This window comes from Chelonoidis abingdonii, chromosome 3, assembly GCF_003597395.2.
Source record: "Chelonoidis abingdonii isolate Lonesome George chromosome 3, CheloAbing_2.0, whole genome shotgun sequence".
Classification (NCBI taxonomy): domain Eukaryota; kingdom Metazoa; phylum Chordata; order Testudines; family Testudinidae; genus Chelonoidis; species Chelonoidis abingdonii.
The window spans coordinates 202,743,210-202,763,574 of record NC_133771.1 but is presented as its reverse complement, the minus strand read 5'-3'; the positions used below and the strand labels follow the sequence as shown (position 1 = coordinate 202,763,574).

The 20,365-nt window shown below is 39.7% G+C and overlaps 1 protein-coding gene across 2 annotated transcripts in view; it reads left to right on the top strand.

Annotated features, from left to right (window-relative positions):
* The first annotated feature begins 3,791 nt into the window (after positions 1–3,791).
* Positions 3,792–20,365, top strand: part of UGP2 (UDP-glucose pyrophosphorylase 2) — a 42,315-nt gene continuing 25,741 nt past the window's right edge. The window contains exons 1-3 of one of the 2 annotated variants that reach the window (XM_032763297.2): positions 3,792–3,963; positions 13,657–13,784; positions 15,518–15,625. In XM_032763297.2, coding sequence (XP_032619188.1) covers positions 13,671–13,784; positions 15,518–15,625 — 222 coding nt within the window. In that variant the 5' untranslated portion in view covers positions 3,792–3,963; positions 13,657–13,670. Of the gene's footprint in view, positions 3,964–4,613; positions 5,346–13,656; positions 13,785–15,517; positions 15,626–20,365 lie in introns of those variants that run through there. The other variant, XM_032763296.2, reaches the window with a different exon arrangement.

Here is a 20,365-nt window from a genome sequence, read left to right as displayed (position 1 = left end):
AGATTTCATTTTTTCAAGGTAGGCAGTAATCTTCAAAATATGGTAGGTCTCCATCAAAAACAGGACAGATGAGAACTGAAAGTTATTACAAATATCTAGGGCCTGTACATTATTACAGTTAACAGAACCACTTTCATACCACTACTCATTTTGTCTGCAGCCTCTGCAACCAAATATGAGAACATCTGCAACGTTTAAATTCCCCCATATTGCCCTCAACTGTAGTTCTGGTGGTGGTGGTTTCAGGCTGTCCATTTGTGTGGGTTTTATCCACCCAGTCCAGGTGCCTGGAATAACTTCATGGTTACTCTGAAATCCATCCACTCCTGCAACTGTGTTCTTCACAGTAAAATCTGATGAGCTTGTATTTAAATAACAAAATTATTTTTTATTTAAACATTATGTAACTCACAACAGCCACCAGAGGCTAGCATTAACTGAAGCCTACAGTATCCTGCAGTCAAGAAACCTGCCTTGCAAAATAGAGATGACTTGTTTTCTGCAGCCATACTCTACATCTTTACATAACAATTGCAGCTGCTCCACAAAAAAAATGTAGAAGAAATGGCTATGAAATATGTACTCCAGAAGTTAAATATTAGTTGTGACACAAACCATTGTAAGATGTTTCAGAGTAGCAGCCATGTTACTACTAGCAGTCGCAAAAAGAACAGGAGTACTTGTGGCACCTTGGAGACTAACAAATTTATTTGAGCATAAGCTTGCCTGGGCTACCGTCTACTTCATTGGATGCACAGGCTGGAACATACAGCAAGAAGATATTTATACATATGGAAAACATGAAAAGGAGGAAGTAGCCATACCAACTGTAAAAGAAAACTTTTGAAGTGATAATCGAGATGATCCATAGAAGGTGTGAGGATACTTACCATGGGAAAATAGATTAAATTAGTGTAATGACCCAACCATTCCCAGTCTCTGTTCAAACCTAAGTTAATTGTATCTAATTTGCATATTAATTCAAGTTCAGCAGTCTCTCTCTGGAGTCTGTTTTTGAAGTTATTTTGTTGCTATGCAACTGAAAGTGACTCACACAATAAAATTTAGTTTTGCAATGGTGAGACTTCTTTCCAGTGTTGTATGTTATGAACAGTGTAAATGCTGATTGTTCTGCTATTAATAATTGACAAAATCTTAAAGGTAAACTGCAAAGATTAGTGAAATTTGAATTGAGCACAAGCATCTGTGTGTGGGGGTGTATTCAAAAGAATTAAATTAGGCCTAACTTTATAATTTAAAATTTTTTTTTGGCACTTTTTAGTTTGTTAAACAGATCTCAGAGTACATAATTTTGTTACATCACAATACCACGTTTCAGTGCAACATATAAGAAACATAATGGGACCCATCCAATGTCTTTTGAAGTCAGTGGAAGTCTTTCCACTGATTCCAGTGGACATTTGGATAAGGTCTATTGCTTCAAGTATATCTTAAAATGAATTTAAAGATAAACTTAAGTCTTTGTCATATCACATGCACAAATCAAATAAAAATTGCAATTATTTTTTAGAATTTCATATTATATAAATTGTGGTATCCATGATGTAATAGAATGTTATACTCTGGGATAGATTTAGCAAACCAAGGAATGCCAGAAGGATTGCACAGGAAGCAAAGTAAATATTTAACAATTAAAAGTATTTCTGTGTAGAATAGATCCCAGAAGTTGGTTAGTTGGTACAAATGACACTTAAGGCTGACTAATTCATTTTTTTAGTTTGCAGTTAATTACAGAAATCAGAACAAACGTATAAAACACAGAACCTATACATACTATCCACGTATATAATTACAGCAACAGAAGTCTATATTCAAGCTCCCCTATGAGTGTTTCATATTTTAACTATCAAAAAGCTAAACTTCAGTGTTACATTTTTATACAAATGTATTATTTACTACATGGATTAAAACAGGTGTTTCAAAATGCTTCACATATACAGGGTGGAGATGAACTTCTAAACTGGAGATTTCATTGGTGAATACTGTGGTCCGTGGAGCTATGCTGATTCATAACACTTGAAAATCTAGCTTCTGTCCTTTTACACTTCCTCTCAGCCTAAGAGCCAAACGTATAACTGCTTTTAAAATAAGTGCAAAAGACCTAAAAATTACAGAAAGCAGAAAAAAGAAAATTGGATTGATGTAGATGTGATTTTTTCTTATTTTTATTAAATTTTCTGTAACCTGAGTTTTAAGATTCATCATTTTTTAAAACTGAAAAAGCACCACATTTGTAGATCTCTCGTAATGAAATAGTTGATTGGTAGTGTACTTGTAGCCAGATGTTTCTTCCTTTAAACTGCAGATATCAGTAAAATAAGAACTAGTAGTCTCAATTGTTTATATACATATCCAATATAGTTGAATTACTTTGTAATAGTGGAGAGATGGTTAAAATATAGACTTCCTCTGCTGTAGAAAGCATATACTCTATTATGTTTCCTTGATTATCTGTAATAAAGGTTAGATGTAAGTTAATTATGCTACTGGACCTTTGATAAACTCTCCTGTATATGTCATTACAAAAGGATACATTGGTTGGAACAAGTTTTAGTACTGTCAAGCACACAGACGTTCTATCACTAATTGGAAGAATGACTACCCAAAGGGTGCTATGACAGATTGCGTGGTGAACATGATCTAGACACTGCAGATAACACAATTACTAGACAGCTCCTATATAAGCAGCAAAGCTGGAAAAGCACAGGATTTTGCCACATTAGATTAAAAACCCTCTACTCCCCTGCCTGTGGTAACAGTAGGTCCCTTTAGTTCATTCTTTTGCAGATGATATAAATGCATTCCTCCAGTGATAATACATATACATAACATAGATAAAGCTATTCCTACACAACTAATTTTTTGTTGAACTAAGTTGATAAATCATTCAGAATACAGTGTTATGGCTAACTGATGGTGTGGCTGTCCAGGATAACTCCATGTGATTTACCTTGTTGGACCAGAACTTCTCAAACTCTTAGTGATCCCATTTGACACCTCAAAAGTCATCAGACTTGGTCCTACATATAGCACATTTGTCAATATAAATATTCATTTAAAACCTACGCATTCACTCTCAAGTCGTACAAACTCTGGCTCAGACATGAAACCCTTCCTCCGCCAAAGGTCCCACTGAAAGATGGTGATGCTCTGATGCAACACAACTATGATTTGCTATAGCAACATCTCACACAGTGATGCAAGCTGGTGATAAAGCAACACAGTGCTCAAGAAACTTGCATATGGGGCAACCCCGATGGTTGGCTGTGAATACCTATAAATTACTTACATTAGAAAGGTTAAATCTTGAAACGGAGGCTGCAGAAAACTTTGTTTATACTCATCGGGTCATTTACCCCACACCTGCTCTCCTACCCCTCACGGTTGTCCTGAGCCCCCATTAATGACTCTTGCTCAGTGACTGCGGGTGCGGCCCCCGTGCACACACCCAGGTGCGGCCCGTGTTTGTCTCCACTGGCCCCGCTCAATCCACAAGCCGTGGCAGCGATGGCCCGCGTGACACCCGGTTCTTCCCCCCTTCCCCAGCGTTTTGCCCTTTCCTGTCTTTCCCGCCCCAGCCCAGCCGGCGTCAGTTGCTGGCGCGCGACGCGCACAACCAGACTCGCGGCTCGGGCTTGCTGCGGGCGCCAGGATTCCCCGCTCGCGGCCGGACTCACAAACCCCCACCAGGTACAGCACCGCCCTGCGCTCTGATTGGCGGCCGACGCAGCCTGTACCATGCTAGGCCGGAGGCCGGACCCGGAGGCGAAACTTCTGCTTGGCCGCGGGGCCGGGAGCTGGCCGGTGCGTGAGGCGCGTGTGTGAGGCGCTGTCTCCCCTCCCCCCACGGCAGCGAGAACCCCTCTTGTGCAATACGCCACTCAGGGCGTCGCCATAGGCTGAGCGTTAGCCCCGCCCCTGCCCAGGCCTTGACGCAACTAGGTGGGTATCTCGGCTGGCTCGTGGGTCACTGTGGGGGGCTCAGCTCTGGGACCCCGCGGCCGGGGGACACGTGACGTAATCCTGGTGGGGGAGGGTCCGTCCCCTCCTCTTCTGTCAGGGGACCAGGAAGAGGCTGCACCGAGCGTGTGGCCGGCTGCCTCCCCCAGCCCAGCCCAGCCCAGCCCGGGTGTGACCCTCGCCGCAGCGCGCTCCTCCCTGCCGGGCTGGGGAGGTGGAGTTAAGCGGGAGCCGAGTCCCCTGCGCTGCGCCTGGGGAGCCGCACAGAGCCGGGGTGGGGGGCCCGCGTTAAGGCGGGCCGGGAGCCAGGCACGCTCCCCCTTCCCCCGCGGGGGGGGACAGCTGCGGATACTCCCCTCCCCCCAATTTCCTTCTCTTCTCCCCTAAAGCTGCTCCGGGGGACCCCGTCCTCGCTCTGTCGCCCCTCCCCCAGGAAGCTGGCACGAGGGGGGGCCTGGCTGAGGAAGCCACCCCACTGTTCTGCCCCCTGTAGCGGGCGGCTGGGGGGAGCTAGGGGGACACCCCCTTCGGCTGGCCGAGCAAGTGAGATACGTGACCCCCCCCCCGGTCCTTTAGGGTAAAGGAAAGGCACCGCCCAGCGCCCGCGCGCTCCGGTGTCACTGAAGCTATGCGCTGGGGAGGCGCCCCAGAGCCAGCAGCCACCAGCAGCCCCACACAGCAGCAGATCGGGGTGTGGGGACAGGCGGGGAATGCGGCCAGTCAATGGCAGGCGCCTTCCCGCTAACCTGGGCGGGCTCCTTGGCGGAATCAGGAGCAGACGCAGCTGCCGCTGTTTGCTGGGGGGTTCCTGGGGAACCTAAGGCGGCTGTAGTGAGTTCCCAGGGGGAGAGGAGGGAAAAAGCAACAGCCTGAGCCAGGGGCCGCCCCATTCCTGCTGCAGTCCTGCCCTCGGGGGGCGGCAGGGGCGGGGTGGTGAAGCTGAGAGGCTTTAGATCCGCCTCTCTCATTGATGAAATTTAAATTCTTGTGCGTTTACCTTTAACCAGTTTGTCCAAGACTAAGCCATATATTTCTGGGGACAAGTGTCGGAAGGAGCTGGGAGGAACCGAGCGGAGGAAAATTTCACCCCACTTCCTTTATTATTTTTCTTTTTGTGTGTGTGGGCGGCTTCTCTGGTGGGATTTTTCTTCCCCCAAGGGAGTGATTAAATACCTTTTTTAAAAATTATTGATACTATATAACTGGTTGACTAAACCCGACAGGGAAAAGTCGTCTGCTACACAGGGGGGCGACAAGGGAAAAATTGCCTCGCCAGGCGTTTATAGTGTAATTTTGGTAAATTCTCTACTTATAAAGGAAAATATTTATTTTATTAAAGAACGGGAAAATGTCACTTGCACAAGGTAAGTGGGTGTGCTTTTGTTTTTCTGAGCGGCTTCAGCTGTGTATGTTGGCTGATTTATTTTTTCAACAGCTCCCTGTAGTCCTGGCTGCATAGTTGGTGGGGGCTTGGACGCGTCAGTTTGATCGGTTGCAGTTACCCTTTGCAAGATTTTGGTGGTGGCAGTGGTGTTGATTTGATTGCTAAATTTGAAGATAGGGGCCTGCCGTTCTGTCTTGGCTGGACTCACTTATCTATGTATGTTTCTTTTCCGTTTTACTGCAGCGACAGTCAAACCGGGTTGTGGCAGCTGCCCTTCATTTATTTAAGGAGGGGAGGGCATTGTGCTTGTGTGTCTGTCCTCCTTTTGGGCAGGTTCGGATAGGCTCTGGCCGTCTCCTTGCTCTGTACGTATACGTGGTCAGAGTTTCAGATTCATTTATTGCGAAACAAGGGACTAGACCAGGAGAGGTCACTTCAGGAGGCGAAATTGCTTCGCATTGCTTTTGCATTTTTTCCTCCTTTGAACTGATTCTTAAGAAGATTTTTTAAAATAAAAACAAATCGAAGGTTTGTGCTTTATGTACATAGCAAATTCGGGCCTGTCAACAAAATAATCCTCCCTATAGTAAGGGTAGTAGTAGTGTTAACCCTGTCTTCTGGGTGTATGTGTAAATGTGCAGTAGATAAGACTGATTTTGGCTTTGAAAACAAGTCTCGTTAACTCTGCATGTGTGCTTAGGCATTGCAGAACACTTCCTTTGTAAATAGATCTACTGTTTGCAGTCATCCTGTGACTTCTAAGCAGAATGTGATGAATTAAAGGGGGAAACCTACAGCCATTTTCCTCAAGTCAGCAGTCTCAGAATTACTGAGATAAGCTACTTTTCACCATTAATATGCTGCAAAATGTATCTCTTTTTAAAATGTCTTAAAATTACAATTGGCATTTCTCAGGCTACTGCTGGAGGTGGCCATCTTGCAGAAAAGTGGTATCATTTATGAAAGTAACTTTAGAAACCTCTAAGACTATAAACAGGTTTCAAAAACTATTTGCCTAGCATTTGACAGAGTATTTACATTTTTTTCTGCCATTTAAATCGATATTAAAACACTTGGAAATTTAGTCTACACTGCTAATGTCAAATGAGATTTTTCATATGATAATATCATCACTAGGCTTAGAAATCCATTTATGTCTAACCTTAAAATCTAAACTGGCTGTATGTTAATAGGAAGACTGCTTCTTAGCTTGTGCACGTAGAGTATTAGCCTGAGCAGAATGGCTTCATATGTCTTATAATGGGTGGAATGTCCGCTTACATCCTTAAAACACACCTTATTTTTAGCAATATAAAAAAAGAAGATCAAAGAAGATGGTTGTGAGGAGTGGGTGGATATGGAGGTCTTGATGGAATGAACTAATACAAATTACTTCAGTATATTAGAGAATGTGCATTACTAAAGTCTCATCCTGTGAGATACAGAGTGCCCTGAACTCCAGATAGCGTTTTTGAGGTTTAGCTGTTCTTTACTTAATTCACATGGACAGCGGGGTGAATAAAAGTCAGTGATTGAATAAAAAAAAATCTGATTTTTTTTTTTTAAAACCACAGTTTTTGATAAAATGCTTTTTGAGGAAAAAAACTATCTAAAGATAGCTCAGTGGTTTGAGGATTGGCCTGCTAAACCCAGGGTTGTGAGTTCAATCCTTGAGGGGGCCACTTAGGGATCTGGGGCAAAAAACGGGACTTGGTCCTGCTAGTGAAGGCAGGGGGCTGGACTCAATGACCTTTCGAGGTCCTTTCTGGTTCTAGGAGATAGATATATCTCCAATTATTATTTATTATTATAGTTTTAATTAAGATACATTATAGCTCAAAGATATCGTGGAATAGGGATTATAAATCTAATTCTATAGTATGAGACAATATATTTATGTAATGTTTAAGAAAAGTTTTGTAAATGAGTTCCAATAGTTCATGGATTAAGGACCCATTTTTTTTGGGTTCCAAGGGCTTCTGTATAAATTATTTCGGTTAATCTTTCTATCTACCCAATGGGACTCAGTGCTAAGTCTAGAAGATACCATCAGAGATGCTTAGTTTTGCAGTTCTCAGACTGTGGATTTTTGTCTTCAGAGATAGCATGTTTGTTAACAGCAAAAATACTTTTAAATAAATAATATATAGAGGTGAGAAATAACAGACCTCAACCCTATTGTCCCTCTGCAAATTTGTGTACACAGAGTCAATCCCTTACCTCTCTAAAAGTGCAAAATTTTAAAAAGTTCAATGAATAGAAGATTGTTGGAGGTGGAATAGATCTGGACAAGGAGAAGTCGTCTGGAGATAAATGTGAGAAGGGAGATACAGGCAATAGAAACAAAAGTGAAACTGAGCAGCATATTCCAGGAGTCTTGAGGTCTTTCTGAGTGTAGCCTTCATTGATTTGAGATCTAGCATACCATTCTCTCACTAGAAGGGAAAACCTATAATGACAGCAGGCTATCTCTGAGTTGTGAATAATATGTATTAAGGTTATAACAACCAACAGGAATGCACTTTTATGTAGAAATGGTTGATTAAATTGAGTTTTCCTGACTAGAGATTTAAATCAAATCCACCCTGATGGATAGCCTTCACTATGGATACTCTGCACAAGCAATCATCTAAATTAATAACACCAAATGGATTTAGAAGATTCTTAAAAGTACATATTAGCTACAAGTTTCTTGAACCATGGTTTCCTCCTGGGACATTGTATACCAAGTTCCAAGCCATTGTAAACATTCTCTTTTGGCTGAATTGTGAACCTTAAACTAAACAAACTGGTACTAGTGACAGCTTTCCAATATAAAGAGTAGTTAGTGTTGAGATTGGACTGGAATTTTAGTCCAAACTATTTCCTAAATGAGCGTGTGTCTTTATTCTGATTTTTGGCAGAGTAATAAAACCTATTATTTACTATTTTTGCCTAATTTATTACTAAGGTTTAGGCAAGTGTCAATGAATAAATTACTTTATTTGTAGGTTTCCTGGCAGTTAAAATAACTGTCAGTACGTGCAGTAGATATATTTGGGGGTTGCTGAAAAGGATCACAAATGAAGACGACAAAGATAAAACTATACTAGGAATTAGGGATAAAATATGCCTTGAGTTGTGACTCTCCACTTTCAACCACGTTTACTAATTTACACGATAAAAGGCGCCTCATGCAGGCAGAGGTATTTGGGGGTGAGCTTTGTGCTGTATCAGAACTAAAGAATTTTAATAAAATAAGATCTCAGCCAGTTAACCTTCAAAACTTAATTTTCTCTGAAACTCCAAACTCTTTTTGTGACACTTTCATACTGCGCCACTCATTTTCTACATTGACCACTCCTGTGAAGTCATTCGCTTTTTAATCTCACCCCAGTCTCACCTCAGACAACTGTTTAAACACAGCATGCCCACTGAAGTATGGAGTGGCTGCAGATAACTTGGAAGAGAAGAATTCTTTTTCGTCTGTTATTTATATGTAATTGGGACATTTGACAATGTAGTCTTGATAAATTGCTTTTGCAATTATCAGATGCTTTTGTGTGCAATCTCATTTTATGCAGCCATGGTTATTACCTTTCATTATAGTCCTGAAAAAAATTAATTATCTGTGGCTACTAACTGTGTTTAGATAAAACAATGAGGAGTCCTTGTGGCACCTTAGAGACTAACACATTTGGACATAAGCTTTCGTGGGTTTTAGCCCACTTCATCAGATGCATGGAGTAGAAAATACAGTTGGCAGGTGTAAATACACAGCATGTGAAAAGATGAGTTGCCTTACCAAATAGGGGGTTAGTGCTAACGAGACAATTCAGTTAAGGTGGAAGTTGGCAGTTGTCATCAGTTGACAAGAAGGGTGAATACCAAGGCAGGAAAAATCACTTTTATAGTACTGATGGGGCCAGTGTAATTAAGGTGGCCCATTTCAAACAGTTGACAAGAAGGTGTATCAGCAGTGGGAAATTCGTTTTTGTAGTGACCCAGCCACTTCCAGTCTTTATTCAGGCCTAATTTGATGGTGTCCAGTTTGCAAATTAATTCCAGTTCTGCAGTTTCTTGTTGGAGACTGTTTTTGAAGTGTTTTTGTTGAAGAATTGTCTCTTTGAAGTCTGTTATTGAATGTCCAGGGAGATTGATGTGTTCTCCTTCAGTTTTTTAAATATTATAGTTCTTGATGTCTGATTTGTGTCCATTTATTCTTTTGCATAGAGACTGTCTGGTTTGGCCAATGTACATGTCAGAGGGGCATTGCTGGCACATGATGGCATATATCACATTGAAAGATGTGCAGGTGAACGAGCCCCTGATAGTATGGCTGATGTGATTAGGTCCTATGATGGTGTCCCTTGAATAGATATGCGAACAGAGTTGGCAGTGGGGTTTGTTGTAGGGATTCGTTCCTGGGTTAGTGTTTTTGTTGTCTAGTGTGTAGTTGCTGATGAGCATTTGCTTCAGGTTGTGGGGGCTGCCTGTAAGTGAGGACTGCCTGTCTCCCAAGGTCTGTGAGAGATCGTCATTCAGGATAGGCTGTAGATCCTTGATGATGTGCTGGAGAGATTTTAGTTGGGGGCTGTAGGTGATAGCTAGTGGCATTCTGTTGCTTTCTTTGTTGGGCCTGTCCTGTCCACTCCATGCATCTGATGAAGTGGGTTCTAGCCCATGAAAGCTTATGCCCAAAGAAATGTGTTAGTCTCTAAGGTGCCACAACGGATCCTCATTGTTTTTGCTGATATAGACTAATACGGCTACCACTCTGAAACCTGTGTTTGGATCAGCAAGTAAAATTATTTTTTTCTGTAATTGTTATCAATATGGGGCAGTGGCCATGAGCCTTGGCAGGTAAATTTAACAATTGCTTTGGTTTAGTGTTGGATTAGATTTGTCCATATGCTTGCAGTATTGAGGCATAGGTAGATGAGTAACTTGAATCACAGGAAAAACCCTTGTATGTGTTTGCATGATTAGGGCTCTAGCCTTATAGAAGTTAGTTATATGCCAAAAAAAAAATGGTTTGTTTATTTGTATTGCAGTAGCTCTTAGGAGCCCTAGTCATGGATGAGGACTCCCTGGTGCTAGGTGCTGTACAAACAGAACAAAAAGACAAGATCATGAAATATGGTAGCAATTAGCAACAGTAGGTCTCCCTCCTTCCTTCCTCCCTCCCACCAGTTCTCTAGCATGAGCAGCAATAGCATGAGCAGCAACGTGAAACTGACAAGCAGTGTGTTTATTTCACTCTGCTTTGGGCAATGGTGCTGCAGACACATGAATGTAATTGTCCTTGTGGGAAGGTCTTAGAGGCATAGGAAATTGTGACATTCTCCTGCTCACACTAAGGAAGTTTAAGAGCCTAACAGGATTTAGAAACAATGGGAGAAATCTTGTGGCTTGCAATTAAATACTTAAAACAGTAGGACATGAAGGCTTTCTTTTATTTTGTCATATTCTGTGGATTTAAACAACATTCTTCTAATAATTCCATTATTTTTGATTAAATAACACAAGGTAATAAACTTTTACAGACCATTTGGCAGAAAATATAGGGTTATAGCATTTATTCAGCAAAGTATTTAAGCAGATATGTAGTCCAAAATAAAGGCCAGTCTTCATTTGAATGAATAATTACATATGTTTCTCTTAAGCATGTGCACTTATACATCTCTATGCATCAAATAAAAAAAAAATCATCTGGTTGATGCTGTATTATATACACACACACATTGCTTTAAAAAGACCTGCCACTTGTTGACAAAAATCTCAGCTTTCATTTATAGCTTGATGTAATGGAGCTGAAATTCACACAACTATTTCTCTTATAACTCTGCACTCTTTAGATGTCCTTGCAGTTTAACTTGTAATTTCTTACTAGACTTGTTTAGTTTAAGTTGGAACCAGTTTTGGACCTACATGTATTTTTGTCTTTTCAACAAATAATGCTCTTTGGCCTTTTTTTCCCATTTTGACAAGACTATTAATAGGCTAAATTTTAAAAATAACTTTTCCACTTCTATAACTTTTTTGTTTAAAAGTATAATAATTTTGGACCGTGTACACTTACTTCTTCTGTCTTCCAACCCCACCCCAAAACACTACTACGTATTAAAATTCTAGTGTGGCCTGGACAAGCTGTAATTTTGACACTTATTTGCTTCTTGAGTAAAGCCTGCGGTTAACCTTGACCAGCTAACATGCTGAAACTACAACCTGTGTCATCTATATTAGAATTTAAATATGATTTTTTTTTAAATGATTGTACGAAGGCAAGGCCTTCAAGGTCAGTGATTTTGGGTGCTTAGAGTTGGAATGAAGAAAGTAGAATCCTGACTACACAGCCTAATTTCCACATTTCATAGGTCGCACATGCACAAATTTTCAGCAAAAAATTTAATAGGCTAGTACTTTAGTGAGGTCTCATTCTGTAAAACTAATTACATTTTAGTAATATATTTCAAAACACTGATTAGAAGTATTATCACAAATAAATCAGTCACAAAATATGTTTTATTCTCTTATGTGCAAAGTCATAATGCTAAGTGACTTGCAATCGGTCTCCCATGCGATGGGAATTAACAAGGTTTTCCAACATAAATGCAGGTTGGATAAGTTAACTTGCTTTTTTTGTATTTCACAACAACAGCACTCTGTCTTGGGTAATTTGGTAATTGCACTGTTTCTTCTGATGTGAAATAAGGGATCCTTATTTGTACAGATTGGGGCCCTAAAGTTGTTGCTGAATTTGGAGACATATGTTACAACATGTATCAAAGACTACAAACACTTACAAAGTGTTTTGCATCTTGGGATGCTGCTTAAGCTTCTGTAAGGGAACCTGCTGCATCAACTCAAACTGTGAATGAAAAAATAGCACTTTCAGTTGTTTTTAAAAAAGTAGTAAACTGGTAGACAATTCTTTTATTGTAGGAATAAATACCAGAATTTCTCTTAAAAGAAGAGCTGCATGTGCATTTGAAAACTATTAAAAAGGGAAAATGTAGTTAATAGGTTCTAAAAGTTTATTCTTTTTCTGTAAAATTAAACGTTTGTTTTTAGTGATTAGGAATTGTAGCAGGTGTCCTGGACTTACCTTTCCCCCATGTTGCACCACAATGTGTGCATTGCAGCACCCTTTTTTTCCTACCTGCAAGACAGTGCAGTCAGGAAAATGGCTACTGTGAGAATCCAAGCAGTAATTATACAGTCACTGAATTCTGACACAGTTTTGATTTGTATAAACAATTTCACTATTAAAACAAATGTGCCTCTTGCATTATTACAAAAATATTTCAGTGGAATATTATTTGAATTTAATGACTACTCTATATAAACTTTTCTTTTAAGCACAGCTTCCTCTGAATAGTCTTTGTAATACAACTCACTTCATTTGAAGCATTTTTTCCCCTATTTCTCCTTAAACAACTGTTAGGATGTTTCTAAATCCCAGTTTTACTTGGCAATAGTTTTTTCTCTGTTACAGAGAAGTAATTGCTTAAGGGAATCAGCAGAAATTAAATTAAGCAAACTCTTCTGAGATTACAATCATGTCTACTGGCTTGCTTTGGTAACTGTGAAGAGGGAGGAAGTGGCAGTAACTATTTTATGATTTCCCTTTTGACATACTATGGATCAATATTTGCAGACTTTATTGATCATTTATTTATCTCTGTAAATATAAATAATGATCAGCTTTCAGCAGCAAAGTACATGCTGAAGTGATAAGCAAACTATTTCTTTAGATTGCTTAGTAACATATTACAGTATGAAAAGACAGGTTATGTAGACATATACCTGGAACTGACTGAGGACAGCTCGAAAATTCACTGTCTAGATTACTACAACATATTTTTTATTTTTGGTCAGACAAGTTTGTTTTCCACAGTGTGCATTTTATAAAGACTAACGTATTGCCGAAGAGCATTATCATTATATTTTCTTTGCTATTCTAGTACCATATCGTGATGCAGTTGACTGAGTCCAAGTTTCCCTTCACAGAAATTTGTATCTAGATTGTGGGTCTTCCATAATGTTATTTCTTGACATTATTCTTGTTTTTCATGTCTTTTATTCTCCTCCAAACTACTTGGTATTTATAAATAAGAGATTTTTGATGGGCAACGTGTATTTTTTCTGGGTACACTAATATAACAAAACAAGTCTGGATTATATGTTGCATGGTTTTTTTTGTTAAAAGATGCCCACAACATTGCTGCTTTTAGATGCAAGCTGCTTGGAGTTGAGTGAGGGCATGATTTTTCCCACCCTTCAATTTCTTTCTTATCTTTTTAAAAAAGATTATAGAAAAGCAATGTCTCAAGCTGGCACGTCCCAGTTTCAAGAAGTTATTCGACAAGAACTGGAATATTCAATGAAAGTTGAACTAGACAAAATACTTGCAACTGCACCTCAGAATGAGCTTGAGGTAAGGACTACAAAAGATGTTACTCTAAAAATGCCTCTATATAACTTCTCTTGTTTAAATGAATTTTGTGGAGAGAGAGACTGGCAAAAATACATGATAGGGAAGAGATGGTACAAAATAGGAGGAAGGGGAAGAGAGATTATGCTTAGTTTAAGGGTTGAATGTGGAGGACTAGTACTCAAGGCTTTTGGCCACCAAGCTAATGAATTATTGAATTGGTAGCTGGAACATTCACTAATAAAACCTGTTTCTCCAAACCTTTCCCTCTCTCCTGCTCCACAGTTTGAAAAAGCATGTCTCCAACAAACGCGAAAATGAGACTGATCCTCTCTGTTAAATTTTTAAAATCATACAATACATAGACGAACGAATAGTCTAATTTACAGTATGGAACCACTAGCATGTAAAACTTAAATTTCAATCGAAAGAATATGAAGAATTTGAAAAACTGTGTTTAAGCTGTAATATTTTCCCTCCCCAATCAAATTGAAACTGAGATTGTAAAAATGTTCATAATAGTCCACAGAAACATATCCAAGAACATAAAATGTTAACTTAGTTTAGAGAATTTAATCACTTCTCATGGTGCTTGAAAGTGGGTTATCACCAAAATTACTCTGATTTTTTTTTTTTAAACTGAGACAATTTGAGAAGAGAACACAAGTAGCGTAACAGTCAAACTGAAGTGTGACAAAGTAGTCAAGATGAAGACCTTTTTATTCAGTGATTGTTTTAACAATTTGAAACTGAAAATTGTACCAAGATACAGACAAAATTGTCTATTATCTGAAATTTGTGAGGAAGACTTTGTAGTCTTTCCATCTCAACGTTTTTTTAATGGAACTTCTGTGTAAAGGACAATATGCTTGGTATATGACTGCAGTTGTGTAGTCAGACTAATATAATCCCTACTTTTAGAATGTGCTGTGATTCCATGTAATCTTGAGAAGAGTAGGGTTAGGCCTGGGACCCTATGTGGAGGAGAGAATTCCAAGGAAAACTTGTTATTGAAGGAAGTGATGCTGGTGATGCGGAGGGTTGTAGTCTTGCCTATGAGTTATTACTGAACTTTTCACCTTTTGTGGTTATTAAAGATCCTACATACTCAAAGGAATAGGAACATTATACCTTGAGGTCTTGGCTAAACGTAATTTAGGTAATTAGGTATTTACCAACATTTTCAAACAAGTGTCCTGATTTTTTTTTTGGTGGTAGCTGCAGGTCCTTGGCACTGTTAACTTAGTGAGATTTAGTACTTACACTTCTACCTCGAGATAAGGTGACCCGATATAACACGAATTCGGATATAACGCGGTAAAGCAGTGCTCCGGGGGGGCGGGGCTGCGCACTCCAGTGAATCAAAGCAAGTTTGATATAACGCGGTTTCACCTATAATGTGGTAAGATTTTTTGGCTCCCGAGGACAGCGTTATATCAAGGTAGAGGTGTATTTAGGACCTGCACTACAGACACTTCGGTTTGAAAACTTTGGCCATTTTTTCCCACCTAAATTCTCCCTGTAGTTTCAACTGGATAAGGTGTTCTATGCTTCCTGTCCTAAGGTATTACGCAGTGTTGCTGTGTTTCACCCCAAAGTTGGCTGCATTTAAATGTTGGATGAATGATTCTTATGAACAGATTGTACATCAGGTTTGTAAAATGCTTTTGTGATAAACATATGTAAACATAAAATACCATTATTTCTAAAACTCATCCGCACTCTCCCTCTTGTAGCACACTAAAAAAGACCTTGAAGGGTTTAAGAAGCTATTCCACAGATTCTTGCAAGAAAAGGGACCTTCTGTGGACTGGGGGAAGATTCAGAGACCTCCAGAAGATTCTGTAAGTTGCAATAAAATGACAACAGCCAATAAGATCTTAAAATTAGTAATCACTGCTTGTATTGAAATATATTGTCAATACAAAGCACATAATTGCCGTATTTGTTTAAGATAAAGTGAAATAACAATTTAAATAAATCTTTATTGCAGAGAGAACTAAAATATGGGTCTATGTTGTACGTATTCATGAATATCAGGTCCTCCTAAGCATATGTACATAAGTTCTCTGTTAGTATTATTCTGTTAACTGGTCCATTGCTTAAAAAAAAATTGTAATAAGTATAACTTTGCTGTTTAATCTGATGCTTTGCAATGAAAGGCAAATTGTGGTGTTGGGAGTATGTAAGACATCTAGAATCTCCATCCCACGCCTTCCCCAAATGAAAACATGTTGCAAATCCCAGATGAAATTGACTCTGACAATCAGTTTTTACTAAATATTTTGAAAGAGATGCATAGTAAGTGGCCTGGATTTTATAGCTCAAAACTTTTTCTGCTTTACAATAGTTTATATAAAATCAAGGAATTAGGAATACAGTTAATGTTGTTTTAAAGAGCACAATTTCCCTGCAGTATTGTGTAAAGTATAGAAAAAAATAACTTTTGAAGTGAGAGGGTGCAACAAAAAACAGTAGATTTTCCCACAAGTGTTTCTGTAAAGGTAAGCATTGTTCACTGAGCCAAACCTTGTTTTTAATTAATTCATCTGTGGCCGTAGGCTCTTTCTTGGCTGTTTACACATCTAACCTTTAGTTATGAGTATAAGAATTTTTGCTCTCCCAAAAGAGTAACCTGGTATATTAAAACTGAATTGGAGTCATGAGATGTTAGTATCTTCATGAATTGACTGGCATTGTTTGCCCCTATGCTATTTGTCAGCAGTGATTGAATTAAACTTTGCAACTGAAAAGCATGCTGCAGAATAGAATGTTCAGCTGCCTTCAGAATAGATGCTGATGCTGCTCTCCAAAGTTGTTGAAAGATGATGAAGTCTTGTAGCGAGTCTAAGGTCTGGTCTACATTAGGAAATTAGGTCAGTATAACTACATTGCTCAGGGGTGTGAAAAATCCATGCCCCTAAGGGACACAGTTAAACGGACCTAACCCCAGTACAGGTGCACTAGGGCAATGGGAGAATTCTCCTGTCAACTTAGCTACTGCCTCTCAGGGAGTTGGAGTACCTATGCCAATGGGAGAATGCCTCCCATTGGCATAGGTAGTGCCTTCACTGAAGTGCTACAGTGGTGCAGCTGCGTTGCTATATTATTTTAAGACAAGCCCTACATTTCTTCTAAATCTAGTCATCTTAACTTTAAAATTATTTTCATGATATGAGGACTTCAGTAACTCAGACAGAGGCTATGGGTCTATTATAGGAGTGAGCGAGTGGATGAGGTTCTGTAGCCTGCAGTATGGAGGGGTCAGACTAGATCGGGGTGGCCAACCTGTGGCTCCAGAGTCAGTGCAGCTCTTCAGAAGTTAATATGCAGCTCCTTGTATAGGCACTGACTCCGGGGCTGGAGCTATAGGGCCCAACTTTCCAATGTGTAGGGGGTGCTCACTGCTCAACCCCTGGCTCTGCCATAGGCCCTGCCCCCACTCCGCTCCTTCCCAGCCCCTCCCCTGAGCCTGCCATGCCCTCGCTCCTCCCCTCCCCCCCAGCCTTCTGCACACCATGAAACAGCTGATCGGGAGATGTGAGGAGGGAGGGGGAGGCACTGATCAGGAGGGCTGCTGCTGGGTGGGAGGTGCTGGGAGCGAAGGTGGGGAGCAGGTGCTGATGAGGGGCTGTTGACGTATTACTGTGGCTCTTTGGCAATGTACATTGGTAAATTCTGGCTCCTTCTCAGGCTGAAGTTGGCCACCCTTGGACTAGATGACCTCAATGGTCCCTTCTGGCCTTAAAGTTTATGCTGTCCTACTTTGTGTGAAGTCTCCCTGGTGGGAGGAAAATGTGCCTCCAGTATTGCCCCACGTATTAGATAACAATCCTGTATAAAAATAGCTGTACACAGTGCAGAGGCCAGTATCAGTATGATTATTCTTCAGTTTGGGTTTGGTGTAACTTCTGGAGCCAGTTATAAAATAAAATGTCAGTTCAGCAGTATCTTAGTCATTGCTGATTGATATTTAGTAGTTGGAGGGTTTTGATATAAATTTCAGTGTCTGTTCTCAAAGCACAAGTAAAAGTGTCATTTTTAGCTCATGGCTGAAAGAAGGGCTATATTACGGGGGGAAATGAGTATCTCACCTGTCTTCTGCTTCTCTGGTTCTTCACCTGGAGCCTAAACTTCCTTCAGCCATACAGCCTGTTCATGTGACCTGTGATCACTTTTTTTTTTTAATTGTATCGTTCCATAGCTCTGCATCATCATGCCACTTAGATTATTCATGTGCCTTGCTTAAAAACCATAGATTTTATCCCATTACATACCATGAACTCAGAATCAAAATGCACTACTTTACAAATACCATTGAGGTGAATAAACAGCTTGCAGGGAGGGACACCCTCCTCCCTGTTCCTACTGCTACATAATTATTCTTACTTAAATAAATTTCTCTCTGGTGTTATGGTATAATAATTTACCTTATTGCTCCAATAAACAGCTTTATTTTCTCCACAAGGTTCATTTGGAACTTGCATGAAGCTTATAGCTTCATTCCAATAATTTTTCTTGCATATGAATGATGGTAAATCTGCCTCATGTTACCCCTTGAAATTAATTTTCTATTTGTATCCAAGGGAAAAATCTTATAAAAATTGTGTGTATAAAAGTATCTTGCCTTAAGTTTGGTACTAAAGGCACAAAACCCAATTGTTGTTGCAACAAAGGAGAGCTTAAGCTTTTACATATTGAATATCTATGGTGCTGCATAACATATTTCCTTTAAAATTATTCTCAAACTATTCTGCAGTATGACAGTTACCTGCACCTACATTGTTAGTTGACAATATTCTAATCATAAATGCACATTAACACTGTGTGTAAAGTTGAACTCTACGTTTGTCCAAAGAACGATTGCTGAGATCTGAGATCTTTATGGCTAGAGTGCTGACATTCATGGCTTTGTCCCTTCAGTAATGTGTCCCAAGTCCCAAATTAAAGTTGTAGTAATAGGAAGGCATTAAAGTAATAACAAAAGGGGACAGTAAACAAAGGGAAGATAAGAGCTCTCAGCACAAAATCAAGATATTGAAAACAAAATTAAGGAACTGGAGGACATGAAGAGAGGCAATTAAATAATTTATGTGCCAATGCTAGGAGCCTGGGTAACAAACAAGAAGAATTGGAATGGCTCATCTGTGAGCATAAATTTGATCTAGTTGTTGTTATTGAAACCTGGTGGGATAGTTCCCGTGATTGGAATGTTAAAATCAATGATAATCTATTTAGGAAGGATTGGGTGGGCAACAGGAGGGAGGAGTGGCTCTTTGTCAAAGGTGGCATTATGTATTTCCGAGTCACTGATAACTTGGAAGAAAATGATCTTGTATGCTTATGGATCAATGTCCTAACCGGTAAAGCACAAGATGTGTTAGTGGAGGTCAGACCACCAAATCACAATAGGGAACAGGGTGATTGGCTCCTTACTCACCTATTTACAATGTGAAAGGAAAAAAAGGTACATGATTCTGGGGGACTTCAATTTAAGTGATCTATGCTGGATGTGAGAGGGGACGTGGTAGCAGTTTTCAGGTATCTAAAAGGGTGTCCTCAGGAGGAGGGAGAAAACTTGTTCACCTTAGCCTCTAAGGATAGAACAAGAAGCAATGGGCTTAAACTGCAGCAAGAGAGATTTAGGTTGGACATTAGGAAAAAGTTCCTAACTGTCAGGGTGGTTAAACAGTGGAATAAATTGCCTAGGGAGGTTGTAGAATCTCCATCTCTGGAGATATTTAAGCGTAAGTTAGATAAAAGTCTATCAGGGATGGTCTGGACAGTATTTGGTCCTGCCATGAGGGCAGGGGACTAGACTCGATGACCTCTTGAGGTCCCTTCCAGTTCTAGAATCTATGTCTCATGTTTCTGGTACTAAAACATCTTTGAAATTTTAAATATTCTAGATGACAGTTTCTAACTAAAAAAAAATGTTATATCCAACACAGAGGAATTATACATTACACCTTCTCTTGACCAAGAAAGAGGAACTGAACGCAACTAAAAATTTATAGTAACTTAGGTACAAGTGGTTGTGACCTTATCACATTTTTAATGTGCAAACAGAATAAAGTCCAGACCAGTTATATGTACGTCGTGCTTTCATATGGCCAGTTTCACAAAGGTGGAAACAACTATGAGCTAAATCAGCTAGGAGGAAGAATTTAATCAGATAAACAATTTCCAATTATTCATATTTAAGAACACTTTACTAGATGCCAAAAAGCCACAATCGAGAAAGAAAGTCATATTGATTAAAACACCAATGTGACTTAGAGTGCAAATGAAGGCTGTTATAAAAATAAACAAAGAGAAGAAGGGGGAAGTAGAGAGTAATGAATATAAACCAGAACCTGAGAATTGTAGAAAATTGATAAAGGAAGCAAAGGGACATGAGACATCTGTAGCCAGCAGAGTTAAGGACAATACAGAGTTTAAATATATAAGGAAGAAAAAGCATCCTAACTATGGTATTGGTCCATTACTAGATAGAAATAGTAGAATTATCAATACATTTCTGTTCTGTGTTTGGAGAGAGGGAACAACTGTCTCCATTCCACAAGTATTTTAGGAAGACGTTA